Genomic DNA, 21814 nt, shown 5'->3' with positions numbered 1-21814 from the left:
TTGACCATAGTGACAAAGAATAAAAAAAGGAAGCCCACAGATACATTTTACCACAACCCTTAGGTTGGAAGTATATGAATTTTCATAAAATTTCATAAAATTAGGTAGTTAATGGGGCAATGTAGAAAAAGATTGTTATCAGCTAGTAGAAGACTGACTAGGAAAAATTTGCTATCCATTCAGATAAGGTTCTGTTGTAAATCACAAAGTGGGAACATGAAGTGGGTTAAGTGTCTTATGAGAAATAAGCAGAATTAATCAGAGGGTAAGATCTACACTGAAGATAACCTAGGGTGATGTGATTGCTAGTGACAGAGGTAGGATCTCAACCCCAGGTAGGGAATAAGTTTCATCCCTTGGTATGGAAAGAGCTCTCTGATAAAACCTCATAGTTATTTTTTAAGAATTCGTGCAAGATATGGGAAGGCTGGAATGAAGAAACATAACATGGGAATTTCCATAATATGGGAAACAGGCTTGTAATAAATCTACATAAATGATCTGGGGATTAATGTTTATGATAAAAATATCATGGATCAACAGTGTAAAGACAAATGCCATGATGGGATAGCTAAACAGAACTAGAACCTGCAGAACATGAAATATCCCTGGACCTTCCTTGACACCAACAAGGCTTCAGCTGGAGTCTTGTATCCAGCTTTGGGTCCCACTCTTGAAGAGAGATATGGACTGTCTTGAGAATTCAGAAGATGGCAATAAAAACAATCAGAAATCTAGAGATTTGGGAAGAATTTTCAAAATGTAAGCTGAAAGCCTAGAGAAGAAGAGACTAATGGACACAGAATTATTATCTTCAAATATATAAAATGTACCTTCAGATATAGAGAGAATCAGTCAATCAATAGTGAAAGCAATGAAACACTAGAACAGAATGCTGAGATCAGGATTCGTCTCCAGAACTCAATAATTTTAAGTTTTTTTCAGAGAAATAACCTATATTTGAGACAGGGTACAGTGCCAAGAAGGTGGTGGGCTAGGTGGCCAGCTCTATGATACTGTGTCACAGGGCAGCTGGAGCATCGTTTTAAATTCTATAATCGCAAGCACTGTCCTCTGATTGAAGCACCAAGGCTTCCAACAGTAATGTATTAATTCCCAATAAAATTGATAATATATTCAGTAATTACTTCAGAACTCTGAGGGAATACAAAAGCAGTTTTATGATAAAGCAAGGTATATGTCCTTCTCTTTGACAACTACATGGCTAATTCTCATGTGTGAAGGCTAAGGGGAACTTTAAAATAGAGAAAACATCCAAAAAATACTCCAATGATGAAACTAATGAAACAAAGTACTAAATATGAGAAACAATTAATAAGTACATAGAGTAATCCAAGAATATACAAAACTCCAGAATTGGCCCTCATTGCTATGTATCAGTATAATTTTTTATGTGAAATAATGAAATTATATTAATTGTTTAAATTGATAAGAAAAGTTTCAAAGGAAAAAGAAAAAAAGAAATTATGGCATACCAATGATCCAGTTAAGCTAGCACTTTTTATTCTCATTTACAAACTGTGACATGTTTTAGAGAAAATCCATCAAAACATATATTTGGGATTATTCCTATGCAAGCTTTCTTTTCAGAGCCCTATTTTGTTATGTGTAGAACTAAATTGGAAACATTTTTTCCTGAGCTATCTGAAGTCAGTTTGAATAGACTTATTATTAATAATTTAAATAAAAAATACGTATCTAGAGAGAGACATTCTACATTACCAGTATAAAAACCACATGTATTTTTACGGAACTTTACTTCATCACCTGTTAGTTTGTTTTTCAGGCAAATGACTATACAAAGGCTAGTATTTTGTTTTGGAAAAAAAAACACTGTACATACCAGAGACCAGCATCAGGTTATTCGCCCATCTAACTCATAATGCATTGTGCTGTTTCCCATGTAATTTTGTCAGTATGATTCCTTTTGGTTTTTATCAAAAAGTATTATAAAAGTCCTTGTAAGTGTATGAAGTAATGAGTTACTTGAGAAATCCAATGTCTCTACTTTTATTTACTATTTTGAACTAGCAATCATTTTCATCTATATCCCATCAATGATCATGGTCAAGTTGGAGGAAGGAAATATTTTTCCACGATGTTTGAAGGATAATTTGTCAAGATACCCCAAATATAAGATTTTCGTTACTAAAATAGTAACGAGTACATTTAAAAACGTATTGGTATGCTTGAATCTGTGGCTGAATCTCATGCATCATCTACCATATGTAACTGGAGCAAGAAATAGGAATGAGTCTCACATGCTGATATGAAGCACGGTGTGCTCTCGTTTCTTGCTATAAACTCTGTCCCTTTAAAGTGGTGCTTGCCGGACCCCTCAAAATAAGATGCTGTGAATAAGTAGTTTGTTTCCAAATAAAGTCATTATTTCATACCAGTATTTTATCTCACCTTCAGTAAGAACCCTGGAAATTTAATTACTCAGTAAAATGGAATGTTTTCAGAAATACTCATACGCAAATCAGGAAGGATTGAAGTTACTTTGGAAAACATTTAATCTCCCGATGTTCGTATATGTTAAATGTCCACCATTAAAATATCCCCTTCACTTATAATGATCTCTGTCCTTGATGGTTCAAAATTCATTGCCTATTTCTGGTCCATATTGGAGAATATTCTTCAGTAAGTTCCATGCCACATCTTTTAATTCAAACATATGCTTAATTCAAATGATTGCTATAATTCTTCTGAAGTTAACAGAGTTTTATCAGAGAGATCATCCTTTCAGTACTTAAAGGGGGCTTATAAGAAAGATGGGGACAGACTTTTTAGGAGGGCCTGTTGCGATAGGACAAGGGGTAACAGTTTTAAACTAAAAGAGTGTAGGTTTAGACTAGATATAAGGAAGAAATTTTTCACAGTGAAGGTGCTGAAACATTGGCACACGTTGCCGAGAGAGGTGGTAGATGCCCCATCCCTGGAAACATTCCAGGTCAGGTTGGACGGGGCTCTGAGCAACCTGATCTAGTTGCAGATGTCCCTGCTCACTGCGGGGGGGTTGAAGTAGATGACCTTCAAAGGTCCCTTCCAACCTAAAGATTCTATGATTCTATAATTAATTGGCCAGGGCAATGACTATTTTTTATCCTCAAAGATGCCCTGCATGCATAGGAGGGTTCCTGCTTGACAAAGCACAACAGTGTGGATTTCTGTTACACTGAAGACATGACTGCTAAGCATTTAAGTGCAGTGTCAATCAGGGTGCTTCTCCTTGGAAACGCACTGCTGACATTTGTAACCACAACTTGTAAACACTAGTAAAATACAAAGCCTGTTTGTCCCTATTTGGTGCCTTTATTTTTTTCGACATTCCATATGTCACTATGATACCTATAACCTGCTAATAAGGGAACTCTTCCTTATGCTAAAATCCATAACTATACCATTAAAATTCATTAGCTAGTTTTGTGGTTTTACCTACTTTTTCTAAAAAGTATACCACACTGGTCCTACCCATAGTAAGGGCAATTTTACCAGCATAGTTTTTCCCTTCCCCTCAGAATAATAAGCCAGAATACTTTAGGCACATGGAAACAGATACGTATACCAGAATAGGTAAAACAGTCCAATAGTTCTGGTGCAACAAAGACCTTTTTCCCCTAAATAATTATTGATACATTTTATATGGAACTCAGAGCTGTATATAATTACTTTTTACACATATTAAGCAGCTGGGGATGTTTTGCTTTACAATATACCTCAGGCAGTCACATTCATCTTATTTAAGAACCACATTTGTTCTTCTTACTCATAACACTAACATACTCCAATAATTAAATCAAATACCGGTAGTTTATAAACACTAAAATCTGTTAAAACATTGACAACAATTATAGACATTGTATCCTGTAGGTGTAAAAGGTGTTTTGTCAAAGCAAACACAGTGGGCTAAAATATTCAGAGTGCAGATCAAATACAGTTAAAATGAAATAATATAATGAAAGTAACAGGTTTCTTTCAGAGCAATCATCAGAATCTGTTCCATTTTTTGATTTTCTGATCACCTTGTATGGTTAGTAGAAAACTGCAGGTTCAGTTTTTACTTACTAGTTTATATCACATGTGCTCCTTTGTTTTGAATTAATAGATAAAAAAAATCTTTCCTTTTAACTGTCAGCATACTGGAAGGGCAGAGAAAGGAGAGAAGGCAGGACACGTGGAGCCCTCATCAGAAGCACCAGCTTAAAAGAGGTCTTAGTAAGGATTGAACATGAACCATCAAAGGGGTGTTTGCAACTTAGAAAAAGTTTGCTGTAAGGACTTTTTTGCTGTTTACTGAGTGCAGTCAGAATGCATGCTGTATAAAAAAATATTGGGAGACATGATCCTTGCCCCAAAGTATTCACATTCTGAACTAGAGAAACAAAACACGTCAGACACAAAATACATTTAATAAGCAGATGATGGGTTTGTTTCCAAGCAGTGCAGATATTTTTCTGTCTTTCTAATCATCTCTTTCTGGATTAATATTGATAAAGCTAATTCAAGAAGCGTGTGCTGAGGGGGACTAAATGAAGATTGATGACTTGACACACCTGGGGAGGTGAGGCATTTTCAGTGTGAAAGGAAATATGGATAAAAGCTACACCTGGGATTAGAAGGCTTCATAAATCTAAGGAGTAAGTTTGGGAGAGTATGTAATATTCTTTTTGAAAGAGTCTAGGCAAGTATTTTGTAACTGCTGTTCTGCTTAACAGTGTAGTATGTCTGCATGACTTAGTGCTCAACAATATAGCATAGGGATTTTACTATATTGAAAGCCTGCATTACTTATGCATTTTTTACATGATAAATCAATAGACTTCTCAGTCAGATCTTAAATTTTTCAAAAAAACAGCTCTTTGTCTCTTTCATATAAATTAATTTATCTTTCAGTCATAAAAACTTCTTTTCCTTTTTACCTAATAGAAGCCCCTATATACTTCTACATACCAAGCCTGTTAAAACGGTGCTTTAAAAGTCTTATTACCTTTGCAGGGGAATTTTACACTTCAAGCACTGTGCTAGCTGACAGCGTTGGCTGACTGACCTTTGCTGGATGATTTACTGCAAGGAGTCACCAGGCCAGTCATTTCTAATGGTAGGCTGGTGAGACTACTAAGGAAAAAGAGATAGTCAGGGTGAATGGGGGTGGGGTTTGCATGTACAATTTGGTTTGATCACCTAACTAGCCCTTATAATAAAGCAGCAGAAACTGATTTCTCTCTCCTGTGTAAGATCTCAGAAACTCTTCTAACAGTGTAAAAGAGAATAGACAGGCATTCTGGAAGAGACCAGCAACAAGAATTAAAATGCCCACTCGCCAAGTAAATCTTTTTTTTCTTTTTTCCCCTACCCCATTTTGCAAAAAGAGTAAAGTGTGACAGATGATTAAAGGCATCGGAAAGAATAAGAGCTGAAAGCTGATCAGGAAGCAGAGTTATTCCAGATTTTTAAAGTAGTAATAAAAGCTGGAGTCTTGATGGCTTGGTAGAAAGAGCAAGAAAGTGAAGATGCTTGGAGAAAAACATGCTGGAGAAGGTAGCTATTTTTACATCAGTATTGGGGTGGGGAAGAAATATTTCAGTTGAGAGAACATTGACTTTGATATTTGATTAGTGGTTGGAGAAAATTTGAGTAACTGAAGAGGAGACTTCTAATGATTATGAAACTACTGCCTGACACAGACCACAAGATGTGGAACAGTCTAGAGAAGTAGCATAGCCTTCAAACATCAAGAGGCAACCAACCACTTGGAAATGACTGTGACAGCTTAGGTGTAATGCTATTATTTTTGGCATAGCTTTTCACATTCTGTTTTCTGTGCTGATTATACGGATGATGATCATATCACTTTTGCTTGTTTAGTTGTCACTTATGATTGGGCTATTTTGTAGCTATGTAATTTTATTTACTTTCTTTTAAACCTTTTGCATGAGGCATTTGAATGGAATTGAGGTGGAAGAACTCTATAGTAAAAAGCATCTTCTAGTAACTTGTTATTTATGTATTCTTACATCTCAAACAGCATCAGTAAACATTGCTTTTTGCAGCATTAAAATTTATGCTTACTTTCATAAAGTCAGGTGATGTGTATAATTTAGCTTCCTTTGGTAATTATTTTACTTTTGTTTTAGTATTTCTATACTACCAGACAGGTTTATTTGACCTGAGAAATATACACTATTTCTGTCTTCCCCCTGATGATCTGGACTTCATGGCCAGCTTTTCTAAGTGGGAAGGAACATCACCACCACTACACAGCTGAAAATAGTCTTTTTTTCCCCTGGGATTTGGGACAAAATTTTCCAATTTCTCTGCCTAACTGTTTTAGAAGCTTACAAAAAAAAAAAAAAACCACAAAACAAAAAACACCAAACACAAAACCACATCTGCTTTTGAACTCTATATGGCATTTCTTTCCTATTCTTCCTCATGTTGAATTTTCTATATATGTATTATTCATAGGAATTATCTTGGTTCAAAGAGAGTCTAAACATAACTTAGGTTTTAGAATTGGTAGTACTACTGATCATGTTGTATTGCCAAAATATTTCTGAAGTGATTTATGCCATCGAAATTCTATCTATTTCATATGAAGTACAGGAAAGCTTTCATATCTCAGCTGCCATAGCAGCAGCTGACTGACCAAAAGACAGCTGTAGAGCATGGCACCAGCCTTTAGTAGAAGATGAAGGGAGAAATCTCACAAAATTAAGTGAGTCAGTGATGTTTCTTTCGGTTGAAATGCTCTCCTAGAATAACGTGGATATCTTGAAGTCCAGTCACCGTGAGCGTTATGGTCACAGGCTTATGGCATATATGAGGATATGTCATATCTGGAGGCAGGTAACAGTATATTCCAGTCTCCAAGAGCTTCTGCAGCAATTCCATTCTGCTATTTAGAAACAATTCTGTCTTATAGCCTTTTATAAATACTGTGTGTTTTCTGAAAGCAATTCCTTGCTGAACCTTAGCTTGTATCCATTGCTTTATTTTTATGTATGCTTTGGATCATCGCTTTCCTGTCCAACTTCATACTGGCAAAAAAAGCAAAAATAAAATGCCCTGTTTGGGCATGGTATAATGTTCAGAGAGAACTTGCATAAACATCTGTTCTTAGCTTATATATATTTACAATATTTATATGGGCAAATGAACTTTCACATAGTTAGCAAATAGAACTTACTATATGCAGACTGTTGAAAAGCCATCTTAATGTTAGATTTTGTATTGCATGTCAAGAAAAATATGTATAATCAAAAGGGTGTTTTTAATGAAATCATTCAGGTTTAAAGATAACTCAATTCTGATACAAATCTAGTGTAACACAGCATCATAAGTCTTCTGGGTTATGCTATTTGCCAAAGGTAGCCAGCCTAACTAACACAGGCAGTTGCCTTGAACATTAGGAGAAAAGCCTGAGAGAAATTTGTTCAGCATGAACTCTCAGAAACCACAGTGACATTATACTGAGAACATGGTGAGGACTTCAGTTTTGACTCTATGGATTTATGGTGCAATTAACTTGACAGTACTCCTTTAAAAAGTAATTTAGAGAGTGTCTTAGTAAAGAGTAGACATAAGACACACACTTTAAGGGTTTAACCCCCCCCAACCCCCCCCCCCCAAAAAAAACCACCAAACAAACAAGACTCCGAAAAGAACCCAGTGCATACATCATAAAAATACTAGTTTGTTCTAGGAATTCTAAAAGACCAGACTTCTGAATTTTAAGATTCCTTTCAATTATTTAAAAGTACCTTGTGGTTAGACAGACCTTAATTTAGTACTCAGGCATGGAAATGCTTATGCCCATGGGCATCATGAATCACCTGCGCTTGTACTGCAACAAACTGAGAGGCACTGATGAGGAGTTCTAGAGGTAACCCTGTGAGATAGCCTTTTGTTCCTTCTCACCGCTCTCTGAGGTTAAATTCTAGCACAAAATACATAATTAATTACTGGTTGATAGTATTTAGACCAGACATATCTGTATCAGATGTTTTACAAGTGGAGAGAAAATATCACTTGAATGTGCTTTTTACTATTCTTTGGGTTTGCCTTTATAAAATTAGGTTCCTAGGCATATTTTGCCACATATGTACTTGAATGTAAGGTTTTTTCTACAAAACAAAATGAAGAAGTACATTGCAATCAACAGCCTGGGACAATTTTACAATTTCTTTGCTAAATGCCGTAGTCTGGTGTCTTTTTTTTTTTATATGTGTGTGTATATATATATATATATATATAAACTTAAGTGTACCTGTGCTTAGTTTGCACTCAGTATTATTGCTAAGGCTTAATTGAAAGGGCAATGTGAAATTGATTAACGGAGGCTACAATATGCTGGGTTAGTCTTTTTTTACACTTTCTCCTGGTGTTCCTTTTACCATTGTTCTTGTTTTTCACTAGCAAACCAGTCTGCAGATGGTTTTCCTTTTATTATTTCATGGCAGAGAGAATAGGGGAGAGAAGCAACAGTCTAGGGGGGATTTATTGTTATGTGTAACGCTCCAATTTGCTGTCCCTCTCCCTGCTGACACTCCTATACAAGCAGCAGATTGCCTTACTGCTGTGCTTTTTGGATCTTGAAAGAAAGAAAATCTGACACCGGGGATGTTGGTTCCCTTTTCATACTGTTCAGCTGTAGGGAACACGAACATTTATTTCCCTCCTCCGTTTCCACAGTTCGTAAGCAATTCAAAGATTTTTTTCCCCTAGACCTTTCTTTTTCAATCAGTATTACCCTTTATGGCACTCAGTCCTACAGGGTATTTTCTGAACTTTGATTTCCTCTGCGGTATGCTGCCTCTGTTGTAGTTAATACCCTCACTCTCATCAGATTTACTTGACGATTGTTTCATCTCCTTTCTGCTTCTCCTCCTAGCTCCTTTTGCTGTATTTGGGCGAGTGTAAAAGCTTTCTTTATGACGTAAGAGTATCTCTGAAACCCTTAGTATGGACTGTGATTTCTCAATTATTTATCTGGTGGTATACGGTGATATATTGCAAAAAAAAAAAACCTCCAAAACCTCACAGCAGGCCTTCCTCTTGCTCTTTCCCTCATTCTTCCCAGTGATGAGGCAAGCGAGTGCTACATTGCTGGGTACAGATGTAGTTGCTCATTTACCTTTGTTTGCTCTGAACTAGCCCAAGCAAAGATGCCTGAGGTTGTGTTAGGTCTTCCAGGTTGATGCCAACCAGATTTCTCACCTGGCTGAGAAAACCCACCGGAGGGGGAATGGGGGGAGGGCAGAGACCCACACATTGCAGCTGTGTGTACCTGCTGTCACTGTTGAAAGCAAAAAAGATGTAGTCAAGAAGATACGATGATACCATTTCTGCAGCACTGTGGTCTAAGTAAGTAAATGTGATAGAAACAGATGGATTGTCTTTAACTGGATAAACTAGTTAGTAAAAAAAGTGAAGCATTGGAACACGTGAACTATTTGCCACATTTCTTTTTTCAAGAAAAAATAAACATTGCTAGTAGATACTTTTATGTGAAACTTGAAATTAAGGAATGTTTCCATAGGTAGCTTATTCATGACCACATTTGATAGACAGCATCATGAAATTTGTTGAAGACTTTATCTGGGTGACTAACTTGTACGCCAGATCTGGGGAGCATGTACATTTTCTGTTTTCTCTGCTAGAATGTTTCAACTGGTTAGAACATTTTCTTTAATGTTCTTTCCCTCCTTTAAAGACTTCACAGTTGTTTCAGCTTACTTTCAGTACTTTATTTTTCCCTCCCTTTCTGTACTAATTGCACACTATTTCTTGGATATATTTGCATAGATTTTGAGTAGTGTAGGGATATGACAGTTAAGAATGTCTACTTTGAAACTTTTTTTATGCATTCTCTTTTCAGAAAATTTCCCTTAGTGCTTCAGGTAATAATTCACACAGATCTATTCAAAACTTGGATTTCATTATTAGAAGCATTCAACTAATTGTTTATTTACAAATAGATTATGATTAATACACAGCATCATCAACAGAAAACTCTGAGTACCAGGAAATATTTCATCACAAAAAATTCAACCAGATTTAAAAAAAAGTCCAAATTAAAAACAAATAAAGAAGAGAAGATGCTGAAGTTCTGTCCCCTAGCTTATTTTGTAGGTAATTACTCTAGGGCATGGGAGGTTCCTGCTCCTTTCACTAATTCAGAAAACATGTTTGAATCAGCATTATATACAGGATGCCTTTTGCTTCTACTGGCATAGCATATTTCCACATTCTTATTCAAGCTTTTTTTGTTTTGGAGAGAGGGGAAACTATGACCATAAAGCCAGTGGTAAAAGCTGTCCTGAGAACCTGAGGTTCTTGTGTCAGTTAGTCCTTGAATTAATGCTTAATAACTTTCAACCTGTGGTCTTGTGGAGTGATTATTCCATGTGATGTACCCATATAATGGATATATCATAAAATAATAGCAAGGCATAAAAGTGACAAAATGTCAGTTAAAGCCCTGGGTAAATTTATGTTTAAAAAGTATTTAGGTAAAAATTAATGCATCAGAATTCTAAAAATACCAAATTTTAACCTGATTTTTTTTTATTTTTTAGTTGGATATTTAAAGAAAACTCTTTTTTATCTTAATCATACTAAGAAAAATTAAAATGTTGACATTTTGGTAATTTGGAAATTTTAAATACCAACCAGCTCTATATATCAATACAAGAATAATGTAAAGCAAAAGTGAACAATGAATAGAATTAAAGCAGCTTGTACAAAGACTTCATCGAAGAATTATGAGGGAAGTTTATGTGCATAAATCAAAATATATGCATGCATAACTGGCAGTCACAGCATTTGTCTAGTGGTGAGAGATTGATTCTAAATACATTTTTATTTCTCTTTCCAGAAATCTCATATATTAAGTAAATTAGTGGGAAAAAAATCTTTCACATTTAATTTATACGTGGTTGGGTTATTAATATCTTAAGGAAAAAAGTTGTATTAACAAAAAGAAAATATTTCTCTGCCAGTGAACATACTCCTAGATATCATAGCTTGTAATTTCAAAATCACCATGGTTTATATCACATAAAATACATGATCACATGCCATTTATTGCTTTTCAGATTTGGTATTTGGCTTATTATAACCTTGCAGCAGTTCCTGTACTACTATTTAGAGAGTTGTAGGGCAAATACAATGCAAGGTAAAATTTGTTCATCTGTGGCAACTGCTGAAATTATTGTATAAGATTAAAATTGTAAACCAGATTATAATTATCATAGATAAAAAAGTTATGTCAAATTTACACAATGGAATAATTTATGATGGTTAGAATGTTTTATCCTGCTTGAGTACTATTTTGTTTACATATGTGATTGCTGCATATTAATGGGATTTTGATTCAAGTAGATTAACAGAACACTTTCCAAACAACAAACAGAGTGTAAATAAGTTTTTTAATTGCTGTCATTTTACCATGGTGTCCTGCAAGTAGATCAATGATGGTTCAGCAGCTGATATAAAATGTCAAGATAATAGAATTCACTAGTATAAAGAAAGCAATTTTGGAACCATTTGATGTAATGAATTTTTAGAGTGAAATAATTTTATTCAATGATCTGCAGAGGGGCAGGTGGTCTTGATCTGGGTTCATTTTATGGTTGATTGGGGAAAGAATGTTGTTAAAGCTATTAAGAAAAGTGTTCTTTGAATTTGCTAGATTTCTGTATAAATATATTTTGAAAATAATACAGAAGTGCTAATGAAAGCAAGCTTGGTTTCCTCTCAGATCTTGCTCGGAATATTTCATATACACATTGCTACACACCCTACCATCTGAAGGACAACAAGCGCCTTTTAGGACCCATATTCCTGTACGATGCTCTTTGAGATCAATAACCTATTTAAAATGACAGTTACAGTGAAATACTGCATAATATATGCAGTATTATATATATATAAAATATACTGCATAATATATGCAGTATATAATAATATATAATTCCCATACTGCATAATATAAATTTAACTGATAAAATTGCACCTAATCAAGAAAATTAATGACAGGTTGGACTGCTTTGGTTTTATTTTTTCATGTTATAGTTCAAAATCAAAATATTTTGCTTGTTCTTTTTGCCTATTTTTTTGACATGTGGTAATTAAATTTGTATGAAACCATGGCTTGGCCTCTACTGGAAAAGGTTAGTATGACTATCTATTATAATGAGTCAATGCCAGCAAGTCCTGCTAGTGAATGCACTTCTTTCCTGAAATCATTTATTTGCAATGTAAGTCGTATTCCCGAGATCATATTCCAAATGCAATACGAGTTCTGGACTCATGATTTTTGTCTTTATAACTGTCTTCATACCAGGGCTTTCAGCAGCACACAAATTACTTCAGCAGAGCTTGTTTCTAATGTAGACCTAACCAATACGTTGTCCAGACTCTAAACACTTTCTGGTACAGTGAATTTGTGATTTATTAGTGTTGCTTCCTGTCTGCAGCATGGCCTGTTTTGCAAATGAAATAGACTTTGATTAAGGTTAAATGCTGTGTGAGTTTAGGTAAGAAAGACGTATGCCTGCAATTTGGTGCTTTTTAAGAGTAGTATTGTTGCAATTTGTACTTGAGTAGTCCTAATGTCAAACTAAAGTATTTTTGTACAATATTCTGCTCTTAATGCAAACATTCACTTCTCTAAGTGATGTCACATTCTGGAATCCCTTGATATGAACAAATACCAATATTTTGCAATTTTTTTATACCTACATCTCTCTACCATGGATATTATTGTGGTTTAGTTGCTTTTGTAATTTTTAAAATAATCTTTGTTTTAGAAACTACTTAGATAGAGTCCACATTAAAAAATAAATGTCACTTCTCTGTTAACAGCGCCTATCAAATGGCTCCATAGACTCAAATGATGAAGCCAGTCAAGTTGTTGAACTTCAGGAACTACTGGAAAAGCAAAACTATGAAATGGCACAAATGAAGGAGCGTTTGGCTGCATTGTCTTCCCGGGTGGGAGAGGTGGAGCAGGAAGCAGAGACTGCCAGAAAGGAGCTCATTAAAACAGAAGAAATGAACAGTAAATATCAGAGAGACATTAGAGAGGTAAGGAGTTCACCATACTCATCTCATTTTTTTGGACTGTTGTTCCCATGATACCTACTACAAACTGATAGAGGCCAATTAATGTGGGCAGCAAAAGTTGAGCAGTGATAAAAACCCTTGTATGTAAGAAACACAAAATTTACATTGAGAAATAGTGCTAGAAATCTCTTTATAAAACCTTGTTCATAAAAGTGTGTATATGTGCAACTCTAATAGGAGGAAGGCAAACTCCTTTGTGGTTTAGCATCACTAGAGTGCATTCTGGCAAGTTTTCAGCTATTTCAAGTTTTTAAGATAAAATGGTTGCTAGTCGTGTAGATAGTCTAAAGCACATTTTTAAAACTCCTGGGCTGTTTTATAAAACTGTGTTATTTATATAATCCATTATAATATTTGCTCATGTGTGGTAACTTCATTACTTCATATGCTTTTCCCTTCTCTCAATAAATGGAAATATAATTCAATTTTCCTTTTCTTTCCTCTTCTTAAATTTGTGGTGCTCCTTAGTACTCTCCAGAGTATCTTCTCTTATGTGGATGTTCTCAGTATATGTGGATGGTTGGCTTCTAGAATCTATTTTAGTATTTTGAAATTAGAGTAGTTATCTTTCTGTTACACTGCTTCCTGCAATATAGTTATGTCATATGGATTTATGTATGTGTGTGTATATATATATATAGGCATTTGTATGTATATATTTAACCTGTTATTTCTAGTATTCTGGAAGAAACGTTCCTTCAGAACCTCTGATGCCTGACACAGCCTCAAAGTGTCTTCACATCTTTGTACTCTGCCTCTTTAAAGTGTTGTGTCACTTTTATCCAGTTATAAAGAATAGTTTGCACTGAAATGTTTCTCCTTTTCCACCACTGCTACGTTATATCTCTAGGGATCTCTAATATCTCCACTTTCATTTACTTTTTGACAAATATTGCTGTCTCACGGACACTTGATTGCCACTTGCTGTTTCTTGCTTAAATACCACATTACACCAGCTACAGGCTTACTTGCTCTCAGCCCTTTGCTTCCTAAGCAAAGTGGCCACTAATGCATTTGCATGTCGAGTAATTACCAAATGTCAGTGCAAAATCTGCTGCAAAAGGTGTTTGTAAAGGTGGAAGTGCCTGTCTTCATTATTTCGGACTACGACAAAAGAGTCTTCTCAATGCACAAAATTAAATTCCTGCAACAAGAAGAGTAGTTTAGTATTGTGTAACTTGGATAAATTATTGGATTTTTTTTTTCCCCTGTGTGTTTTTAATGAATTACTTACATAATTACTATTTTTATATATCACCTGGATATGGTCCATTTTAGGACTAGCTATTTGGATCCATTTATATCTTCATTGTGCCTTACTTGAAAAATAATTATCTCACTTCAACACTACTTTCATAACGTAATATAACACAAACAGCAAGATATGCTCATCAGTAAATATTTCAATGTGAAACGTGGCAATATGTAAGTCTTCTCAAGAGTCAGGCACAAGTTTAAAACAAATAAAATTTTCTGCTTTCACTAAAATTATTGGAAGAGACATAAACACTGTAATAGACAGACTAATGAATAATCTGTCTAAATTAACAGCTATTGAGTTTCAGTGAGGCCAGCTTGTAATACATGAATATAAACAGCTCAAGATTTTAAAGTAATCCTTATCCATAACATATATGGATAACATACCCATATATTATGGCTATATTATGTATCCAACATTGTGGTAATTTGTTTTCCTAAATTTTCAGGACAAGTCACAGGCTGAATGCTACATGTACTTCAGCAAAAAATTTTAGCAGGACCCAGGAACAAGAGTAGAAATGCTCATATATGTTTTTTTTCCCCACATTCACTGCACTATGTTTCTACTCTATGTAAATATATCAGTTTTTCTATTTTCTGATCAAGCCTGCTGTATTTTAAGATGCAAGCAAGTAAATGTGAGCTGTGGTTGCTATGTCTTTTTGCATTGAAAAATATAGAACTAGAAAATTATACAAAGGTGAGGGTTGTTTCTGTTTGTTCTATTCAACAGCTACCACTCTAAATATCACAGTTACAAAAAATCACAAAGGAAATAAGTTATCTTTAAAAAGGAAAAGTTACTGCTGTGTATACTGTACATCCCTGTCTGGTGTTAGCATGAAAATTAAAGTGGTATATATAAAATTATGTAACATTTTAATTGCATGGTTCTTGATGGGTTTTTTGTCATGTTAGGCAATGGCACAAAAGGAAGATATGGAAGAAAGAATAACGACGCTGGAGAAGCGCTACCTCAGTGCACAGAGAGAATCCACCTCCATACATGACATGAACGATAAGTTGGAAAATGAACTGGCAAACAAGGAAGCCATCCTACGCCAGGTGCAGTATCTGCATTAGCTGCTTTCTTCATACACCGTGAAAACTAATGCAAAAAGGGGGCAGATCTACAGGAGAAGGTTTCCATTAGGTTAATCTGTTCATTTTTAATCAACAGATCAGTTAATCTAAAAAACCCCCTAAGTTGTTCAGAAGCTCTAAGCTACTTCCTATCAGCTACTCTGACTGTCAATACCAAACCAATGTGTACATTCAACATTGGAAAATAACTGTGTTTTCTGATAGTGTCTTGCATAAATGCACATAGTCATATACCCTAAGTAAAAGATTATCTTTGCTTCTTATGTAATTTTCTGAATTTTATTAAAAAAAGAAAACAAAAAAATAGTATAACCAAAATAAATTCCCTCGTGCAGGAAAGATCAAAATTTGCATACAATATATTCTCATTGTTTCACATATTAGTAGTGTGTAAATAAAATTTTACAAAGCTAAATTATCCCTGAATATGTTTTTTAAAAAAGAAGAGTATAACATGATTGTGCAGCTTTCTGTCATGGTACTTTGTCTCCACAGTAATTCCAAAAGCTGGAGTGTAAAATGAACAGAAAACACCGATTTGTAATTTGAAGAATACAATGTGAACGGAAAGCTAACCTGAGATGAATATAATTCAAACTGTAAAAGATAATATTGCTCCACAGTATCAGACTTCTTTATTTTTTTCATCTATCATGTCTTCAAACAATATAAAACGCTATATGGGAAATAAGTGTGTATGATCTGATAATCTCTGCTTCTATGACTGGATGCAGGTATATTTACACACACATGCACGCATCCCTCTGTGCATATTTATATATATGTACGTGACTACCTCTTTAGGGAAGTTAAAGCATCAGAACTCAAACTCTCCAGCTTCCCTCAACTATTTTAAGAGGTATCTTCAATTGTTAGCCAAAAAAAACCCCCAAAAACACCCAATAATGGAAAAGTAAGGTACCTGCATCTGAGTTTTTATTGCTGCCAATGTAGGTCATGCTGTGCTGCGGAGGTCCACCTCCTCAGAGCAATGATCAATAGCATTAGGCTTAGAATATATACAGGCAGACTTAAAGTTGATTTGCAGCATTGTAATGTGAAAAGTCCACCTTTTCATGCTTTTGAAGGATTAAAACGGAATCTAAAATCTTTTTCATTATGTCTTCTATTACCTGGAATGAACAGGAAAGAAAGAATCACTTACCAAACCATTAAAAATTCTTTATCCTGTGGTGTATCTCAGCAGACCAGAAAATACTGCAGTTCTCAAAAGTCCTGTTCATATTTCATGTTTATCACAGATTAATTGATTTCACCTCTGTAAAGACTTAATTGTAGGTTCACAATGAACTATATCCCTGCAACCTTAAGCAAATAGCAACCAGGTTATGATGATGAATGAAATGTCAGTTTTAACATTTCCTAATATACGAAAGGCATTTGTTCAGAAAATTGCATGTGGCAATTTCTTCAGAAACTTTGCTGGGAATTCTATCCTTTTGGAATTGTACTCTTTCCCATTTTAGCTTATACATAAACTTTTCTGTGAGATGGACTCAGTATTTCCATTTGGAAAATTCTCATTTTATTGGCACCAATGCTTTTACTTTGCTCGGGTAAACAACAAGGAGTTTTTTGTTCATCTTCAGTAGTTCTATTTTACAGCTCCTTTTCTTCACCTGCATATGAACTTTGAGCCTCAAATCATTCATCATTAGTAAGACTGGCAGCCTACACTGTTCCATGCTTGAGTTAATACCTCTCCAATAAGGTCTTCCAGGTTGTGGAGTATCTATGCCTATGTAGTGAGTTTTGATCACTTCCCCAATACCTCAGAAACTAAAGGAAAATTTTAATTCTGTTGTTTTTTTTTTTTTTCAATACCTGTTTATCTATCTTTGGCCTTCAGTTGGAAGACAAAAACAGACAGCTGCAAGAGCGTCTAGAGCTGGCTGAGCAGAAGCTGCAGCAGACGATGAGGAAGGCTGAAACCTTACCTGAAGTGGAGGCTGAACTGGCTCAGAGAATTGCAGCTCTGACTAAGGTACTGCCCTGAAAGAGAAAATAGGTTCACTTCAGACACCCCATTGTTTAATGCTGGTTCGCAGCCCAATTCTTCACCTCAAGGACAAAACCAAAATAGTATCAAGCTGATCTGAAAGAAGAAAACGTTTCCTGATAAGTATGTCATGATAAGTTTAACCAGGAATGGTCTCAATGCCGTGTTTGTAATTCTTAGCATTTTGGTAACAGGAAAAGTAGTTATATGTAAGTTAGCCTAGAGTATATTTACAAGGAAGTCATATATTTCCAATACATGTGAGTATTACTTACCCTAGGAATACTCATTTTACTGTATAAGAGTTTCTAATTTAAGGGGAGATGGGTGGAGAGAAATCCCACTCCTACACTTACTTAGTTCTTCTGGACGTTTTCATATACCATGAATATTAAACAATGATTATTTTCATTCCAATAAAGGCTATAAAATCAAATCTTAGTGGCAGCTGGGTTCATTTGTAAAACACAAATGAAGACAACTTGCAGTACAAAGTTTGCTTTGAATGATTCTTTGTATCATATATCTGCAAAGACAAATGTGAAACCCTAAAAGGACTTCAAACTGTTTTTTCTGATAAATTTATTATATGGCAGCTTTCTTGCAGAAAAATAAGAAGATAAAAATACATTTTCATTAGTGCAGTTTTCATGTTTAGCCTCTAACACTTTCAGGTATGCCTGTAGTTAATACTGTAGCTCAGATATTATCAGCTTCATAAAGACATATAATGATAATATGTTTATTCTTCATCTCTTAAAATCAGACAAATAAAGAAAAATGCATTTAAGAGATTGTATTACATATCACTCATATATATGAGCTTTCCTTTCTCTATTGCCAAGGAGTGTTTCTACCTATTTATGTGCCTAGCTATTTTTAAATTTGACGGATTTTTTTCAGTTATCATGTTTTTCCATTTATAGTGAAGCCTTAAGTGCTGAGCAGCTCATTAATAAAGTTGGATTTTTAAGTAATTTAGTTAAGTAGAAAGAAAGAAAGAAAAAGAGGCTTTGGGGGGATTTGGGTTGTGGGTTTTTACATTTTGTTAAGGCAAGATCATTATTCAGTAATCAAGATTTTGTGCTATCCACTTTAGGTTTATATGAATGGGTGGGAATCTGAAAGAGAGACTGAAAATGGTGGAAAAAAAGAAGAATCAGCAAAAAGAGAACTACAGGAAATACCAAATAAATATCATTGCATTTTAATAAAAACTCAGGTGCACATAAGAGCAGTCCCTTGGCATTTTAACTTTTTTTTTTCAGTTGTTTCTGTTTCAACGAATAATCACATATTCTAATGCCCTCAGTAGCTTAAAAATACTGTTTTCTATTTTAAGAGGATTTTTCCTGAATAATTTCTCCAGCAATTAGGCACCAGTAAGTATTTTGCAGTCTCAAGCATGTCTTTTCTTGCAACTGCATTTTTCCTTGAACATATATTAATGACACATATTGTAAGAAGAAATTGCATTTCAGCCATGCAGAGCACTCAGGGACTTCCATGAGATACTGTTGTTGTTGTGACCATAAAGCTGCAGTATACATCTCTGTTTGTCTTCTTACATTATTTCATGGGATGTGGTTAGAGAGCTGTGAACACAGCTGATGCTCCACCCCATTTCACTTTATCCAAGGTTTTGCTAAGCAGGAAACCCTAAGAAGTATATTAGACTGTAATGATGGTTCTGTTCATTCCTCTGTGATCACATGAAAAACTGAAGAAATTTATTTCATTTAAAATTGTGTCTTCTTGGAGTACATGACATGAAGAAGAATGTCAGAATTTGTCCAATAGGCCAAATAAGCATGTGTTTTAGATATCTTGTATACATCTGTGCAAACTGTAGAGCTCATTAAAGTGCTGGTCTGGCAGCTCTGAAGTTTAAAGTGCAGTACTTTTCACGGATCACGTAAATGTATCTCGGAAGCAAGGACGACACTGTAGTCACTGCAGCTTATTTAAGTAGCTTTAAACTAGCTAGCTGGTGTACTGTTACCACTCTAGCTATTCAGTGAAAGCTGCAAGACCTACCTAAGGGGCTGAATTTGTTGGCTAATTGTTGAATTAATTGGCTAATTAATTTTGCCTTTGTTGAGCAAACACATTGTCAATAGGGCTCAAATTAGCTGGCTTCAGACTACCTTTAGTCTGCCTGCCTGAGCCATGGTGGCTGCATGTCCATGTACACTAAGTAAAAGATGAGCCCGCTGAATCAGCTCTGCACTGCAAAAAAAGTAAAAAAATATTCTCCTTTCTTCTGTACTACCTCAATGAATGTGGTTTCTCTGAAATTAATGGGGTTACAGTCTTCTTACATTAGTCATATGAAAGAGGTGAGTTAAGCCTAATGTTTTACATGTTTTTTAAAGGAAAGTAGTATGGGATAACTGGAAACCATGACTGCTTCACTGTGGGTAAAATGTAAGACCAATTATTTACATGTGGAGATAGAACAGAACAAACATGCTCTGGATTTGGATGTGATTTCCACCCCAAGTTTAAAATACGCATGTTACAATTCTGCATTCAATTTATTATGCTCTTCCTCATAATAAATCTGTGTTGGGATTCTGCAAAAGGAGGATGTAGAATGAGATCTTCTATGGTGTCAGTTTTTAAAATGAGTTGTTTTTCTTCTTTATACGTATGGGCTAGTGAATGTTTTTTGCTACTTTTCTATGCCCAAGCTAGTTCATAAAGAGTGAACTTCCAAAAGTTTGGACTATACAGTGAAATCAGATAAGTACCCATAAATTTACCCGAATCATTTGAACTTTTCTTTGGCTGTGTTTTCACTGTGTTCTGCCCATTGGGTGAGCAACTGGAGGGTTAGTCAGCCTATGGCAGACTAACCTGGAACGGCATCATCCGAGGTACCGTGCTGTCCTGCCTGGCTGTCACACTGGTATCTGTCTGGTCATGACAAGCAGCCCAGCTCTCAGCATGTATCCCAAGATTTAGACTGCCATGACTCATTGAGCCACCTTGTACTCATTCTCAGAGTGTTGGTCTGTTTGCCTGCCCTGGAGAAGAGGCAGTTGGTAGTAGAAAGAACTGCCCTCCAATATTAACTAAACGTTTCTTTATCCTGTAAGATATTTATTTTCCTCAGAAGGGACAGACATTGGAGTGTCCAGAATCTTCAGATGGTTAGCCTGTCAAACACTGTTTCCCCTTGCATGTATTCAGGGGAGGGGTCTAGTGGAGACAACCAGCATCCACCTGCTTCCGTTCACTCGCTCCAACTGGTAGTCACTCTGCCCCTCAGGTACTTATGCAGCAGAGGTACCATGTCAATTCTCTGATCACAAGACAGCAGTCAGCATTCTACTCCATCGTTCCTGTATGCAGGTCACCAGAAATACCAACAGTGCTTTTTAGCTGCATTAGAGCAGCACTGAGATGGAGAAGAGGAAACCATAATCATAATAAACCACATTTAGCATAGTAACACCTCCAGCTTATTTTAAAGGTAATAAACGTGACTTGAAAGTTAGAGGCAAGTGGGACAAAATGCTTATTTTGTGACAATGTGGGGATCTGGTTTGCATTAAGTAGGGAAGATATTGCAAGAAAGTGAAAGGAGAAGGTCTGCAGTGGAAAGGATGCAAAGGGGGGAAAAGTTCTGCAAGACATGGATGTGGTTAAGACAGAAACCTCTCTGAGAACAAGGGAGAAAGAGAAGATGATGTGTTAGCTGAAGAAGGAAGAGAAACTCCACATTTACAACACATTACTGTCTTTTCAAACAACCCCTCTTCTTGTGCGTCCCTTTCCACTGAAGGTTTTGTCCTGATAGGAGGAAGAAGTGAAAGAAGCAGGTTTGACAGAGCTAAGTAGAAGGAGTTGCTTACTAAAGCTGTGAGGTGTAGAAGGTAGTGGAGAAACAAAGGAGAGGAAAGAATGTGTCAATATCTAGTGACTGAAAGGTTGGGTTTCAGAAAAAGAGGTGACTTAAGCCAACATATTTTGTCACATTTGTAACAGGTTAGAAGTGAGCATGTGAACAAGTAGCTGATGACTTTGTGATCTGTTGTTATTCAGTCACCATGATCTCCTGTTTTCACCTTCGGATGCATAGCTCCATTCAATAACGCATTCTTTCTTCTTGAATAACTCACTCGTTCAAAGGATAGCCAAAGGAATGTCTGCCATAAGAAGCCAGTAGAAAATCTGGAGACAGCAGGTGTTCAAAAGTCAAGGTGCCAAAACTGTGGAAATTGGCTTGTATCTTAGAAAAGTCCAGATTTGTTCCTGCAGCTCAGCATG

The 21814-nt window shown here is 35.6% G+C and overlaps 1 protein-coding gene across 5 annotated transcripts in view; it reads left to right on the top strand.

Annotated features, from left to right (window-relative positions):
* PPFIA2 (PTPRF interacting protein alpha 2) overlaps nucleotides 1-21814 on the top strand; it is a gene marked incomplete at its 5' end in the record, with an annotated part of 338907 nt that overhangs the window by 256375 nt on the left and 60718 nt on the right. For all 5 annotated transcript variants that reach the window (XM_082013922.1, XM_082013921.1, XM_082013920.1 and 2 more), the window contains 3 exons: nucleotides 12892-13113; nucleotides 15334-15480; nucleotides 17390-17524. In XM_082013922.1, coding sequence (XP_081870048.1) covers nucleotides 12892-13113; nucleotides 15334-15480; nucleotides 17390-17524 — 504 coding nt within the window. The remainder of the gene's footprint in view (nucleotides 1-12891; nucleotides 13114-15333; nucleotides 15481-17389; nucleotides 17525-21814) is intronic.

Source organism: Phaethon aethereus (assembly GCF_964289735.1).
Source record: "Phaethon aethereus genome assembly, chromosome: 1".
NCBI lineage: Eukaryota > Metazoa > Chordata > Aves > Phaethontiformes > Phaethontidae > Phaethon > Phaethon aethereus.
This window is presented reverse-complemented; position numbering and strand designations above follow the sequence as displayed.